The sequence below is a fragment of the Leuciscus leuciscus genome (genome assembly GCF_965113295.1).
Source record: "Leuciscus leuciscus genome assembly, chromosome: 16".
Classification (NCBI taxonomy): Eukaryota; Metazoa; Chordata; class Actinopteri; order Cypriniformes; family Leuciscidae; genus Leuciscus; species Leuciscus leuciscus.
In genome coordinates, this window is record NC_138740.1 from 19,375,210 (window position 1) to 19,391,942 (window position 16,733).

The 16,733-nt window shown below is 38.9% G+C and overlaps 2 protein-coding genes across 3 annotated transcripts; one reads left to right on the forward strand and one right to left on the reverse strand.

Annotated features, from left to right (window-relative positions):
* The first annotated feature begins 517 nt into the window (after window positions 1-517).
* LOC309477682 (uncharacterized protein) lies at window positions 518-7,017 on the forward strand. Of its 2 annotated transcripts, XM_082141013.1 has the most exons (4): window positions 518-1,080; window positions 1,212-1,271; window positions 1,714-2,991; window positions 3,121-7,017. In XM_082141013.1, exons 3-4 carry the CDS (start codon window positions 1,807-1,809, stop codon window positions 5,632-5,634), a joined length of 3,699 nt encoding a protein of 1,232 aa, XP_081997139.1. In that variant the 5' UTR covers window positions 518-1,080; window positions 1,212-1,271; window positions 1,714-1,806; the 3' UTR covers window positions 5,635-7,017. The 2 variants fall into 2 exon arrangements, with proteins under 2 accessions (XP_081997139.1, XP_081997138.1); XM_082141012.1 differs by having other exon boundaries at window positions 1,714-7,017.
* slc23a1 (solute carrier family 23 member 1) lies at window positions 6,519-16,495 on the reverse strand. The gene is made up of 14 exons (XM_082141038.1): window positions 16,074-16,495; window positions 13,577-13,747; window positions 13,314-13,471; window positions 13,144-13,232; window positions 11,401-11,468; window positions 11,127-11,308; window positions 10,916-11,036; window positions 10,572-10,728; window positions 10,224-10,371; window positions 9,260-9,365; window positions 8,882-9,011; window positions 7,630-7,773; window positions 7,435-7,530; window positions 6,519-7,309 (listed from the first exon to the last, which is right to left on the reverse strand). Exons 1-14 carry the CDS (start codon window positions 16,104-16,106, stop codon window positions 7,053-7,055), a joined length of 1,860 nt encoding a protein of 619 aa, XP_081997164.1. The 5' UTR covers window positions 16,107-16,495; the 3' UTR covers window positions 6,519-7,052.
* Between the last annotated feature and the right edge of the window lie 238 nt (window positions 16,496-16,733).

Sequence of the window (16,733 nt, forward strand, 5' to 3'; positions counted from 1 at the left end):
CTCATTTCCATGTATAAACAGTCTGTAGTTACAGTGTGAAATGCTAATATGGAAGTTATGTTATAGGCTAATGCTCTTAACTCTCTGTAATGCTATACACCTTTCACAACTTAACACTAGCGTGTCGGTGGTCCCCTTCGGTTTGATGAATGTGTATGATAAACTTTTGGAGCACTGCTGTGTGAAATTAAGCAGTCTTATATCCTTGCTGCCCACTATATCATGTCATTAAACCATCTGGTACAGCCAAGACCAAGTGGGTCAAATGCCATAGCTGTCATGGCCTGCATGGTCATGTCCAATTCAGTGAAAGTCCCAGAGTTGGCTGGCAACACACAACAAACACTTGAGAGGAAGTGCACATCTGCTCTCGAACAACTTTTTTGCTTTCGAACAACAGTGCTTCCTCCCATAGTTAAGTTGCCAGTTGCATAACTACATTTCGTGAGGTTAAAATTGAGTTTTTGACATAATCTGATCCATTAGGTGTTTATTAATGCCTGTGTGGTGATATTTTTGTAAAAAAAATATTTTGTTAGTAGTTATTAATAAAATAAAAAGGTTCCATCTCTCCATTGCCAGCTGGGATGTAAAAACTTTGATGCTCAATATCTCGGAACTACCCTAAACGGAGATAGAACCTTATAATTCTAAGCTCACGATTTCACATAAAAATTAACTTCACATTAACAAAGTTCAGATCAATGTACAATTAATTTAGATATACTGATACCTTTAATGCCTACTTTAAAAAGCACCAATTTACACCATCAAATGATACCTACATAACCTGCATGACCATTCTATTTGCAACGGCCATTTAAAGGCCCAATACTTACCGCAGTGTATCCACAAGACTTCAGCTCTATCTCCCTGATGATAGTGTTATGGGGCCTGGGGAACTATATTTAGCTGGCCCTGTGACTGCACTGGCTATGCTAGTCAGATTCCAAAGGGTATGCTCCAGCACAGCCAGACCAGCACCTGCTGTCAAAGCTGACTGCCACACCACTACCTTATAGCTACTACTGGGCCTGAACCACATTTCCTGATCCAGACCCTCAGCGGCCAAAAAATAAGGTCTGATTCATCTCCTCTGCTGTCCCTAGCTTAGCATACTTTTTAAGAGGGCACTTGTCCTTATTTCTTATTATAGACATTTTGCCTGTTGACATAATTCTTTGACACTTTTTCCTTGACTTTTCATTCAGATTTAGCATCTCAGTGGAATTTAAACAAAAACGGAGAAGATTTTGGATTGTTTGGATCAGGTGAGTGAAATTTTTCATTAGAGATGAGATGGCTTCAAGCACCAGATCTGCAGCTGTCTTTCTAGGATACACAGTATTTCCCTTGACAAACACTGTTAAGTCAAACACAATGGAAACAATGCTGTCACATCACAAATGTTACATCACAAATCAAATGCATGAGATTCTAAGCAGTATTTTTAAGGTGTGGCTGCTACAAGAAGGCTAAGTGTTTAGAAATATTCCTTTATTATACAACTAATTTATAATAATAATTATATATAAAATATACTACAATATATAAATATATTTTCTGTATAATTTAGAGCATCTAAAAATATAACTCTTTATTCTTATTATTTTTCCTTGACAAAATCAGTTAGACTCTGGACATGTGATTTCATGTTTCATTACTTGGCTTGATGGAATCTCTGATGGAAACATTTCTGCTCTTGCACTTTAGGTCTGACCTGCACATCCACCCCACTCTAGGGTGTCCCGCATTATTGCATCAGGAATTTTCAGGCACTGCAGAAGGAAGTGACGTTTAAAAGGAATGTCTATGTCATCTTCATCTATCAAAGAAAAAAATAGTCCATCTCTCCAACAAAGAGATGAAGGGAAAAGTGACCTAGAGCAGAGTGATGATATCATGGATGATTCGGCAAGTTCATACTACACTGCTCTATGTTCTCTGAGTGAGTACAGTGATGCTTCAGAGGACAGAACACAATCTCTCTCTACAGAGCATCCTACTGAAGGTGGCTCATTTGAGCTCTTGGATTGTGCTACCTCTATAGAAGGCATCACTTCAAGATCCTTTATCAAAGCCACCACGCTATCACAGGACTACGAAACACAAGAAGGGAAAGGCACAGAAGTGCTGCCTGAGGTGTCCCAAGGTGAACTGGATAAATCTTCATCATCTGAGATCATCATAGAATTTGAGTCAAAACATCTGCTGACGGGTACAAATGTGGATTTGCATTCTGTAAATACAGCCTTTAGTAACCCCATACAAAAGCAGGATAATTCCAACGAGTTTAATTTATCAGGAAAAGATTCACCAGTTAAACCGCAGGATTATTTTGGAGGCAGCGAGACTGATTTTCACACTAACATTAGAACTGCTGAGGAGCACAGCTCTCCAGAACCCAGATTCACTTCAAACACTATTTTGATAACGCCTGAGAGAAATCAATACAGCAAAGGCAGGGAACAGGAGCATGGTGGCACAGAGCCAAAGGAGTACCACGCGACACAAAAGCAAAGACCCAGAGAAGGTCTGAGTGCACCTGGGGCTGAATGCAGGCTTGAGAGAGAGGGACATGTTCTGGGTCATGTGGGAAATGAGGGGGAGGGGCAGGCTAGAGGGGTGAGTTGCAGAAAGGAGCAGGCTGAGCTGTCAGTCAGGTCTAGAAATAGAAAAGCGTCTGCAAACTGCATCTCAACACTCACAGCCAGCAAGCAGGAGTCAAGAATCCCGCCACACTGTTATTCAGAGTGTATCCCCGCAACCAGGCACCAACACCAACACCAGCTACAGAGTCTTGCAGATATTCGGAGGCTGGAAAAGCAGAGCCGGCAAGGCGTCTGGCAGTCCAAACCACTCTCCCGCACGCTGTGTAGCAGCTCTTGGCAACCCTTTCACTCTACAGACAATACCAGAGGATCAACCAGCATGGGAACAAAGTTCGCTGAGGCCAGTAGGAAGGTGGGGGGCCTTGTTAACCTGGCCCAGGTAAGATCTTCCTGTTCTGAAACTGACTACATGCATGTTTTCAGTTCAAACTGTAGGCCTTCAAGTCAGCTTTCTACTGATGCAAACGACAACATTTGGACAGAAGATGTTCTTTCTTTCAAAATGCAGATGCATTCAAACACTCAAAACACATCTGTTTGCTCAGAATCCAGCAGCTTTGAGTGTGTTGACGTAGCATTGGAAACCACAGATGAAGTAAAGCGAGGCTTAAAGACTGTTCCCAAAAGACAAATCCAACTGAAGAGACGGGACACAGCAGAGTCACACGTCAGAGAGAACAACAATCAACCCCTTCAGGTTCCAAACACAACTGTGCGTGCTCGAGACATATTTCAGCGTCAGCATAGCACCCCTGCAGCATTTAACCAGGAGTCCCACATGGCTAATCAAAAGTCAGTACAGGCCGAACGAAAGAAAAGGCTTCAGAAGTCATTTTCCCTGGATGAAACGTCCAGCAAAACCCAAATGGCTTCCTGCATCATAACAAGTGTCCTATCAAAAAAGATGCAACATGAAGAAAATCTTCGCACCTTGGATGTTTCTGATAAAGCTTTTGCATCTACCAAAGTGAACAACAGGACTCCTACCACTGATGAATGCCTGTATTCATTTGGCAAGGATGTATATGCTGAAACTACCAAACTAACTCAAAGTGCTACACTTAAGTGGGAGGCCCAGACAGAGTGCAGCTCTGTTCAAAAGCATTGCAGTGTTAATTCTAAAACACAACCCAAACTGTTAAGCAAACATGGGTTAAATTCTCTTTTAAGTGGAACTGGCAGGTCTGAAGTTCAAGGTAGTGGTACTGAAATAGACCCTTCAGAGAATGAGAAAGCAGAGAAGCTAAGCCTAAGAGAGGAGGCGTTGCGACTGCCTAACCTGAGCCCTGGAGTGAAGCTATCCTGTGACTCAGCAAAGGGCAGAGCATGGAACTGGAGTGCAGCATCAAATGTAGCCCTCAGCACACAGGCCTCTGTGAAAACCACACCTGAAGAATGCCATACAGAGCAAGGAATACATAAACAGCACAATATGACCCTAACAAATGTGATGGAAAAGCAGGAGCAACAGGCTGCCAGCATGGAAAGTACACTCAGTCCTACTAATATTGCATGCCTAATCTCTGATTTGGAAGCAAATGCAGTGGATAATACAATCCCCCGAGTTGCCGAGGGTGGTGTTGGGAAGAAGCAGGAGAGTGACAGAGAGGACATCAGGTCACCAGGACAGTTTGCAAGCCTAGGTATGCAAAGCCAAGGCAAATTGAAAGCCATGGCCCCTGTGCATGTAGTAAGAGACATGAGGAGCCTGGTGAAAAACACATACAATATGCCCTTTAAGGGCCCTGGGGAATTAACCAATGTTATAGATGGGAGTGTTCCTTTGTTTCAGCCATCAATACACACTCTAAGCAACAACAAGAGTGAAGGAAAGGGAAAGGGATACAAACAAGATGAAAAACCCCTGTTGCGGAAAGTCACTCCACCTCTTCCACTGGACAGAAGGAGAGATCACTCTGCACCAAGAGGATGCTCAACGAAGGTAATGGCTCATGTGGAATCAAATGACAAATGTCATACAGTTGGATTTACAAAGGTCAGCCAAATTAGTGTAACCAAGGCAAACAGTTGTGCCTTGTCAAAGCCCTCAGAGACACAGGATAGCCAAGTTTGCATGAGTAAACCTGTTGTTCTAGTCAGTGATGCAATCTTGAAACCAACAAACAGGACAGACCTGGAACTGCAAACTGGAGAGGAGGCTTCTACTGAAGAGCCTACAAAAAGAGACTTGACCAAAGCAGAGCATGAGATGACCATCAGCTCTGACAAAGATCAACTTCTCCCAGTAGCACTGCAATATTGTTCACCCACAGCAAGTTCTGAGCAACAGGACCATGGTAGGATAATCAGTGATGGCCTCCAGACACCATGCCTTCCTCCCAGGTCACAGAGTTCAGTGGGACCTCTGTCTGCTTGTGTCCTAACAGTTGCTTCAGTTCCCTCATATTATTACAAACCCAGTCCGCTGGGTTACCAAACAATCTCTCCTCAAATTGGAGCTGTTCATGGCTACGTTCAAGGGCCTGTCTTGTTTCAAACACCTCTTTATAACCAGCCTCCTGCATCAAACAGTCATACCCCTCTACTGAGATCCCTCTCTGAGGATGGAAAAGCGCTAATCCAGCCAACAGATGGTTCAACCAGTCAAGCTCAGAACAAAGAAGCAGGGCTAAAAATACCTTCTCCAGAAAGCCAACACAACACAATATTTGTTGCTCCCATGAGTGGAGAGGCTAGGCTTGGGGCTGCAGGTGTGCTGTATCCAGAAGCAGGAGGAAGTATAGCCATAGGACAAAACCCTCGCCAACTGTTGCTGGACCCGGAAACTGGACGCTATTTCTATGTAGACATGCCTCAGCTGCCACAGCGCAAGATGCTGTTTGATCCAGAAACTTGCCAGTATGTTGAGGTCCTACTGCAACAGCAGACCCTTCCCAATGCTGTTTTACCCACACCTTGTGCTATACCCTTTGCCTCTCTTCATATCCCACCCATGTACACCCCACAGTGCCTGCCTTATATACAGTCACATCCTCAGGTGTTCCCACCGCCAGGACCATGAAACCTGATGGGACTTATAGACTGCAGAAGATAATAAGTCATGCCCAAGGATCACATTACTCAGTGCCTATTTAATGCTGGATAAGAGCTTTTTATAAGCAACTGATTGAGTGAAACATGATGACCATCTGCTGCCCAGGTCTCAAGGCATCTAAGCTGAAAGCATATTCTGTTATCATTGCACTCAACACTCCTTACTTCGTAAAGGCTACCTCTGGACTTGGCAACTGAGTTGGGTGAGACTGATTATATCTGTTGAAATGTTGTAAGATACATATGCATTCACACATTCAGGCTAAATAAACAGAGCAGGGGCTTTAAAGGGTAGAAGGGCTCAGGTCACCTCTGGTATTGGCAATTGAGACTCACCAAGGGACCTAAGTGTCCTGAGCTTGTTTAGCAAGTATGACAAAGGTCACTATTTTTATATTTACTAAATGTTAGTTTGAGCAAAACCATGGATCAGTTTCATGTAAACTATGGCTTACTTAAAGGGATAGTTCACCCAAAAATAAAATCGTCATTTATCAAGAAAGAAGTGTGTGTAAATGATGACAGAATTTAAATTTTTTGGTGAACTATCCCTTTAAGCACTTTCTGACAACACTTTTTGTAAATATATATAAACAGCATATTAGTGTCTCAAATGACTAAACAATTTTGATGTAAACTGCTTTTAAACTGAATTTGCCTGAGAAATGTTGTCCATTCTGCTACTGACACCTTTATAAGAGACATTTGCTTCAAATCACAGAGCCGTTGTCTGATATTTAGGCTGTATTATTGACTATATATAACTAATATTGGACCTAATTGAACCTAATAATGTGTTACAAATAAATCAAAATTTACATTACAAAAATATTTTAGACAGACAGAAAGATCAATTTTAAGTTATATTTTAATACAAAATAACTTAAGCACATCTTTGTCAAAACCCAATATCCACATGATAATTTGTCTTATGGCTCTTATAGAATACATAATACACTCTTAGTATTTATAAACATTATTAGTTACAATAACATGTATATACATTATGATTTATGTGTATTTGAAAAAATGTTCACCACTTTCTTAAGCTAAACATTTCTGAGCATATTTTGTTTAGTGTTAATCACTTGCGTATTTTGTACACAATCAAGATGTAATAAAAGAAAAAAAAAGACCATTTTCTTTTTAAGTAATTTCAGTAAAATATCTAATTCTTTAAAATTAACTCAAATTTCACATTTGGTTGGATGTTAGACGAACAAAGATCCTTTGTCCTGTTCATCCAAGTTTTACTTCAAATATATGCACCCATTTTCTTATTTAACATTTTCCTTATTTGTTTGTGATGCAAAACGAAACAAATAAAAAAAATTGTGTGACAGCAAAATTAGTGCTCAGTTGTGAAAAGGAAAAAAAATGATCTGCCTAAATTTTGGTGCAGACCATTTCAACTGGAGCATCAGTCACACCTTTGTTTATTTTTATGTCCTCCTCCTCCTCATATTTGCGGCATGATGGCTTAAAGCCCTGGAAAGTGGGACAGATTGGCAGGTAACGCATGCAGCCCAGCTTTCGGACCAGCCCCATCCCAATTGGAAAGTCATAAGTGTCCGTTGTTACTGTTCCTGCTCCTGAAGAACTCTCAGCCGCCCATTCTACCAGACCTCGCTCTTTTCTGGTGCCTGCACACACACAATGTTGAATGTAGAACAGATTGCGTGACTGCCTGTTTGTAAATTTACACTGCCTTTGTTCTCTATTGATCTAAATCATTTGTATATTATGAGTCACTCTGTCAGATGCATACCTGGGATTGTGTTATCAAGTACAAATGCTAGGAATCCCCCCACAAACATCTCTGTTGTCAGGAGCACTGTGATGATTTGGTCCAGCTCTGCCACACCTGTTAAAATCAATCAAAAGAACAGTAATAGGTGACAACATCCACAGCATTCTTGCTTCGAAAGAAAATATATCAGAAAACACCATCAGACATATGAACCTGTTTTAATGCTGCCAGGATGAGTGTCCAGGTAATTAGGCAACATGAGGCCAAAAAACATGGAGAAACCCAGAACAAAAAGATTTCTGGAGGAGTTCAGATCCACACTCTGTAGGTTTGACAGTCCAACAGCTGTAATCATACCTGTGTACAAACCAAAACAGAAAACAAGTTTAAAACTACACAAAATACATATATAGGCCACTACCGTTCTGAAGTGTGGGGTTGGTAAGATTTGCAAAACAGTTTTTGAAAGAAGTCTCTTATGCTCACCAATGCTGCATTTACTTCATCAAAATAGTGAAAAAGAAAAATATATATATATTGAAACCTATTATTACCACAACAACCATTTTCTCTTTTTAAACCTTTAATTCTCTAAATACTGTAATTTATTCCAAAGCTCCTTCAAAAAATCACTCTAATATGCTGATTTGGTGTTCAAGAAACATTTCTTATTATCAGTGTTGCTTAATATTTTGTGAAATCCCTGATACATTTTTTCAGTATTCTTTGAATGATAGAAAGGTCAAAAGAACAGCATTAATTTGAAATAGATATCTTTTGTAACATTATAAATGTCTTTACTGTCACTTTTGATAAATTGAATGCATTCTTGCTGAATAAAAGCATTCATTTCTTAAAAAAAAAAAAAAAAAAATATATATATATATATATATATATATATATATATATATATATCTTCAATTTTCAGTGGTGGTGTGTGTAACTAAACGATGTCTGGTCCCCTAAAATTTTTGGTTTGAAATATAAAATTAAAATTAATTCGTGGCATGTCGTCAACTTGGATGTGAACTCTAAAGGGTGGAAATGTGCACTGTTAGGCCCTGTCCCAAATGGAACCATAAGCCCTCATAATCTCTCTCTGCATCCACACTTTTGTGACGTAATGCTGCTTTGACTGTTGGGTAGAAGTCTGCTGCAGAGCTCACTTCAGTGCCAGCTCTGCAAAAGTGCACATCGAGGGCGCATATCGGCTGCAAAGGGGTATTTGAGAGCACCTTTCTGAAACCTAAAATGACAAATGGTACACCCTACGGTCTTGTGAATTTAACGGACATGCGTACCCGGCAGCCATTGTCCACGGGTCCACAAAACCGCATGTACACATGAAGTGTGCCATTTGGGACAGGGCACTTCCTGGGGAGTTTCTGGGCTCTTTACTGACACCCTGTGGACAAAGCTGTGACAAAACATCGGCAAATGCAAATAGGTCCAATAAGCTCATTACCAAACAGGGTGCAGAACATTCCTCCAAGGATAGGGTCAGGTAAGGAGGCAAACAGGGCGGTGAACTTCCCAATAGTTCCCAATAAAAACATTATGCCTGCTCCATACTGTATCACCCTCCTACTTCCCACCTGTCAGAGAAATCAAGACACCAGAGAAATCACTGCTTGTCACAAAATGAATGACGACACTGAAAACAGAGAAACCGAGGAGACAACAGGAGAATTGTGAATAGTGTATCTGTATACACCTGATATCAGCTTCAGTCCCGGAGGGACTCTGATCGGTTGTCACAAATACAGACACTAGAACTGCATTTACCCAATTCTGTCAATATACACTAGTGTTACAAAAAGCCTAAGAGCTCGCACTCTCTCACCTTTGTAATGCCAAGCACCCCTATATTAGGACTGGAAGAGGTTGATCCATTTCCTGTGCCCAGCAGCCCCGCTATGATACAGCACACTCCTTCTGTAAAGATCCCCCTAGAAAAGAAATACATAAACCATGAAAAAACTAAAACCACTAAATATTAAAGTGGTCATATCACGTTTTTATATATATATATATATATATATATATAATTAAATTTTTGTCTTTGATTTCCACTGATGTGCGCATTTTTATTTTATTTTTCATGACCTTTTCCCACCTTTTCTGACCCTGAGAATGAAAAAAACCTCAGGGTCTAAAAAATGTTAACACTGTGTCAATTTTGCTGTCGGATCCCGTGTAGTTGTGACATGATAACAAAATCTGAGCTGTAATGTGGCACTTCAACTCAAAATCAGACTGAAATGGTCAGGGACATTGTGAAAAATGATCTTCAGACACTCTTCCCAATAATACTGGTATTCTTCAAAAGGATATGCAGAGTGATAGGTGCTACACACAGCCAGGAAGAGCGCAACGTTTAATGGACTTCAACACAGTTTACTACATGCCTTCTGTCGTCTGGTTGATTGTTTATACTTTTCAGCAAGTAAAACGCCTTTTAGTATAATTCTAAAACATCCCTCTTAATGTCTTGGTAAACTTGTCTTTTTGCTGTGAAATCTTTTACTGATTTTTATAACGTAAACGTAAGAATAACTTTTATATTGTTAGAAATATTATAAGATGAACATTTACTGGACTGAAGTAACTTGGGTTTACTTTATTATCCATTCTTATTTTTTGAGAAAAATCATGTTAAAATATGAGTATCAAATATGATACAACTGGCTTTTGAGGATGTTACAGCATGTTTTCATAGTCATTTGGAATTATTTATAAAAGGAAAATCTGATTTCTCATGATATGGCCCCCTTAAAAAAAAGTGTTCTACTGCTTCTTGTTCTTACCTATTGATAGCGTGCACAGGAGGAGGCGGAGCTCCAGAGAGGCGAGCACAGGCGTAATAATCCCCGATAGACTCAACAATACCAGCTAGAGTTGCACTAAACATGCCTAGCACTCCTGCTAACGTCACTGTCGGCAAACCCCACTGACCTGTGACACACACAAAATCAAGAAAATGATCTGATTTGGAAAGAGTTTGGCCATTGCTCCACCAATATAATTCCCTTCTAATCGTTTTACTGTGGAAAAAAAAATTCAAGTCTTAGATTAGGTATAAGTCATAGTGACATTTTCTGATAAACAAGCCATTATAAATCATAGGTGTTACAGGAAGCAAGCAAAGTCCTTACATGGATAGGGGAAACGAAACCACGGCGCTTGGGTCATAATATCGCCCCGGGAGTCAGTGCGAGCCTTGTAGCCGTACCGATTTGGGTCATTCGGCAGCACATCCGTCAGGGTGAGAATATAGCAAACCAGCCATACCAACATGATTGCCATGATGATCTACTGAAATCAGGATAATCAGTTACTACGGACAAAATGTTCAGAAGTGAGCATTTCAGTGTGTAAATGTGTTGATAACAAGCGCCACATGGGGTAATGTGAACTTTGTTCTAAGGCCTTTATTGCTATGTTTATAATATTATCAAAAGGCAATATGCATGTAGTTGATGTAGCTGGGGGTTCGTACGGGAAACATCTTGAATATTTGCACATGTGTGATGTGACAGCCTTTTTGTCTGGAATAGCTGGGTAAAGGACAAGCCCAGTTCCTCAAATATTGAGCGAACAAAACAATAAGGAAGATGCACCTGGAACGACAAAACACACAGATGTATTAAATCACAGCTAGTGTAGAGATAAATGAGCTTGAAATGCATTTAAAGAGTTCAAGAACTCACAGCAAAGACAGGCCCCAGTGGCTGCCAGCGCGGTCTCCCGCCGTCTGGAAGACAGACAGGCCGATAAGGGACACTGTGGGGGTGACAGTCAGGGGCCCGATTGAGTTAAGCAGGATCCCAGGGATTCCAGCGAACCCTATGACCACCTCAATCAAGCTGGACACAATAATAGCGCCCTGAATCTACAGAGAATTGACACAAACACCCAGGTCAGGACGCAGCACGTTACGAAGGCAGTGATAACTGGTTCAATCTTTAAACATTAGTCACGCACCTCTCGCATTCGTGGGTGCCAAATATGAGACGTGTTGAGAGGGATAGACCAATTTCCGTAAATCTCCTCTGTGAAACCCAAAACCATGGTTAAGCATTAACTTCCACACTGCTTGACCTGCACAATGTGGAATGTAAATAGATTCTTAATAGACAATGCTTCTTAGAAAAAGGACTGATTTACTCACATTGCACAACTTTTTTTATGTAAACTTGATTCTCGTTGCCTTTTCAATGAGAGTACAATCTTTTTAAGACACCAAATTAAAAGCAGTTAAACTTTTAAAAACATTTCACGAGACGTGCAAACACTTTCAATTGTTGTGCTTGGTCTTGCTGTTTTGGTGGTTTAGGGAGTTTGTCACCCCAAATAAACACTTGAACAACAATTGCTGCATCCCAATTCAGAGGCTGCATCCTTCGAAGAGTGCATTTGAAGGCCGATTGTGTCACTGCGGCGTGACGAAGGCTGTCCCAATTCGAAGGCTCCTTCAAATGCGGCCTCCAAATGCGGCCTCCGTTTCCCGTGAAATGAAGAATACAACAGATGGATCATTTGTGGCCTTGCCTACCCCAGAATTCATTGTGTGACAATGTTAAATGTATTAGGTTCCAACTTACTCAAATATCTAATGATACAAATGTACACTTTGACATATCTTACTAAGATGTGATTATATATAGTTTATACTCTTTACAGAAATGGACCATGGTGAACATATTTAAAAGTTTGTGAACCCCGTTTTGTTTTCAGACAGTTTAATATAACTTGCAAAAAAGTAATTTAACAACGCTCAGTCCCACCTTTGAGTCCTTCGAAGGATGCAGCCTCTGAATTGGAGCACACCCAATGTTTCAGTAACCACAGTTCCTCTATAATGGCGTAGGTATGACGTCAGAACCCGGAAGTCTAATTCGCCGCTATAGTTTCTTCAAATTTTCCTATGGGGTTTTATAATGTTTTTTTTCTGTGGTAAACATAACTTGACAATACTTTGACGTTTTGTTCTACTACGTAAACGGCACACACTCAGAGACTGTCTTATATAGTCACTTATTAAAAACATACGCTTTCAAAATAAAAATGAAAACTGCATCAAAATTCGCATTGGGTGTGTGCCGTTTACGTTGTAGAACAAAACGTCAAAGTATCGTCAGGTCATGTTAACCACAGGCTTTATTTTACACATGAATGGAAAAACCCCATTATAAAACCAAATAGGAAAATCTTGATGAAACCAGCAGCAAATTAGTCTTCCGGGTTCTGATGTAATACCTAATTATGGGAGATATTTAGTCTGCGTTTTAAAGTACAGCCAAATAGTTGCTTGCAAAGTATATATGTTGACCTGAGGAGGTTACCATACTAAAGTAGTAGACAAAATATCAACAAAATGGAAAATTATAGGGATAGTTCACCCAAAAATGAAAACACAAAAGAAGATATTTTGAAGAATACTGGTATCCAGACAGTTGACGGGAGCCATTGACTTTCATAGTATTTTTTTTTCCTACTATGGAAGTCAATGTGTGCCGTCAACTGTTTGATTACCAACATTCTTCAAAATATCTTCTTTCAACAGAAGAAAGAAACTCATACAGGCTTGTAACAACATGAGGGTGAGTAAATGATGACTTTTCACTATCCCTTTAATCTTTGGTTTGTGCAAACGTAATATGCCTAAAAGCTTCCCCCACTGATAGTGATTGTAAAAATTCACACGGTGTGTAACACTGTTTGTACCTTCAGGAGGACATTTCCATCTATCCAGCCTCAGAATTGCCTGAGCAGGGATGAGAAAGGCAAAAGCACTCGCCTGGAACAAAGGCAACCTGATCATGGCACATAAAAACATTCATACAGTGACAACTAATCACATATTTCTGTACTGAAGCACACATTAAATTACTCACCTGACACCAAATGTAGTTTGTATGAGCGTAGTGATCCCCACACAGGTAAAGATGGTGCCCACTAACTGGCTGACAGTGTACTGGTCCTGTCCCACACACATGGCTTCAGCCAGTAAGAATGGTACAGCAATAGTTCCACTGAAGCATGTCAGGTAGTGCTGGAGATCCAGAGGCAGAACGTATACAGATGTAGGAGGGTTTAGACGGGATAGGGATGTTGGGTGAGTCAGACTTGAAGAGAGATGAGAATGTTAAAAGTGTACCTGCAGTCCTAGCAGTATGCACAGATACCAAGGCGGGACGTCCTCGATTCTGTAGATCATGTCAAATCCTGCCACCTGATTCGGACTCTCATCAGACACCTTGGCCAGGTCAGCAGGCATCTCCAGTAGCTCTGTACCATCAGCTGGAACAACTCCATCTGAAGGTGGGAGCTGATGGAGAACAAACACACATATGAATCATGCATGACAATAGGACTATTTGTGTGCACAGCTTTTGATGAAGTGCATTAAACAATCTGTTAATACATGTTAATACATGTATACAATACATAAGCTTAAATATAAAATTATATTTATTTATATGTAAGACAATTAAAGTAAGAACTTTCATAAAATATGTATTGGTATCAGTGCTGTTGTTAACTAAAACTAAAATCATAAAAAAAAAAATGTTGTTAACTGAAACTAAGGTAACACTTTACAACAAGGTTTCATTTGTAAGAATTAGATAACTACAGTAGTTAACATGAACTAACAGTGAACAATATTTATATATCTTTGTTGATGTTAATCTGAATATTTATTACTACATTTGTAAGATCAAAGGTTGTATCTGTTAACATTAGTTTTTGAACTGAACTAACATGAACATTTTTATTAACTAACATTAAAAGAGGGTAATAAATGCTGTAAAAATATATTGCTCATTGTTAGTTCATGTGTTAACTTGTGTTATCTTATTGTAATTTTTTTACAGACATAGTTCAAATAAAATATAAATATTAGATGAAAAACTTAAAGATAAGTTGAAGTACTAAACTTATTAAACCTAAAAATTTAATAAAAAAAAATTAAAGCTAAATAGAAATACTTTAAAAAAATATGTAAATGATAACTGAAAATATAAAAATAAAAACTAATTCAAAATATAAATAAATACCTTAATGGTATATAAGTAACACATTGGCATATTGGTATCAAATATACAGTGTATATATATATATATATATATATATATATATATATATATATATATATATATATATAAATAATAGTAATTATAGTAAAATAATAATTATAGTGAATTTAAACAATTTTACATTACATCATACAGGAAAAATTACATTGTTTGCATTTTCAAAGAAGCCAAGTTCAAAAGTTGGCAAGTTACTCTATCATTTACCATTTATAATTCACTTAATATTTAATATTTAACTACAGATAATGTATCTAACTGCAAAAGACAGCAAACAGACCCCACAGTAAAGTCTATGATACTGAATATGAGCGGCCTCCATTAACCAAATAATTAGTAGAATTCACTCAAACAAAAACAAACTTTAATATTTCAAATATAATTCGGTTTTCTTTCTGCTTTTTAAGTGATAATTTAGACTGTAACACTTGGCATGTTCTAGTTTAGTCCCATCCCAGTTTTTTTGCAAGGTAGACATTTCATTGATACGCATGACAAGTTAAGTGCTCAATTAGGTGTTAAACCAGAGACAACATGGGGAAAATAACAAATCTCACGACTCATCATTAAGCAGCCAGACCATATAAGGCTATGTCACTATGAACAACAATGCAGCTGCTATTCCAAATAAATACTGCACACATTGTACCAATGCAAGTACTGACAATAGAGCTGAAAACAAGCATTAAAAGATTACAAAATCAATTGTCATAGCCTTGCTAACTTTGAAATCTCTCTCTCTATATATATATATACACACATATAAACCATTAATCTTTTTTGCAAATCTTTTTTATAGTCAGCTTAAAAGTTGGGTTGAGAAAATAATTACAAAAGTGATGGAAACAGTGCAAAGAAACCTAATAACTCTAGGAATGTGACTTATCCAATCAAATCAGTGAACCAGAACGGACTGTTCAATCTATCACCTACATTTCCACCTCTCAGTGTTACATGTTCCATCACGCATTTAACTAACACGAGCACAGAAAAAAACTACTACATAAAAGTACTATTTATTCAGACTTATAGTAAAAAAAAAGAGCTCTTTACTCATTCAGATCATTCACTGACTCAAATTGGCAAAAAGCAAAAAACTTTGACCATAAAGGAAAATATATTTACCTACTCTTCATATCCTGATCTTTTTTTTTTTTTAGAGTATCTTGCATTTGAGTCACTAATTTTCTAAATATTAATCTGGCACAATTCTTTGCATCTCATATCTGAACATTTGTGTGCATCCATAAAAGCAAGGCCTTCTTTTAAATGTACTTGATTTGCGTGACCAGGATTCAGATATGAATTTGTTAGCACTCAAATAATAATAATAATAAAAACCCTCAATTTTCCTCAATATAAAATAGACATTTTTCAGCGTTTTTTTTATTTATTACTAAATTCTACTGTGATGTCATCTCAAATCTTTAGCATTCCAATGTGACATTCAACCAAACAAATACTTCCTGTTCTTACATTTCTTGAGATAAACATGTGCAGTGTGACCCAAATCAGTGTTTTAATTCCCGACAATGACACCATACTTGAAGGATATTTTACCTTAAACTCCTCTGCAGGTTCTGACTGATTCATTGGCCCTTGAAGGATGTGCGGGGCTCTGTGCTGCTGTCTCCCAGAGGCCACGTGAGACCTGAGACCCGGCTGGCCGCAGAGCGCTGGTTTTATGGGAGTGCGAGAGACAGAAGGGGACCAGATTACACAGGTTAATAATCTGCCCTTGGTCCTGGACTTTACTCCCCCTGCCTGTGCTCATCAAAAGGCCGACAGTGTGAACACAACAGGAGCTGTGTTCATGGAGAAATGGGAAGTCTCCTTTGGATGTGAACCACAGGGCCCCTCAAAAACACAACATGTGAGGTTATTCTTTAGGGCAAAGACTTTGGAACAGTTATCTAAATGCAAAAAGGTCTTCATTTTCTTCTAAAGAAGTGTGGTCTACCTGTGGCAAGAGTAAATTCCAATCTTATAGCTGGTAAAGAAAATGTGTGTGTGTGTGTTAGATGGACCTCAGTGGATAAAGCAGTACAAACCTTTGGTGCAAATCTTCCACTGTACTCTTGGACCCCCCTATATTGCAGTAATGAACACGTGACTTCACAACTAGATGTGACCCAGGACCACAAAACCAGTCACAAGTAGCACAGGTAAATTTGTGGCAATAGCAATATATTGTATGGGTCAAAATGATCGATTTTTATT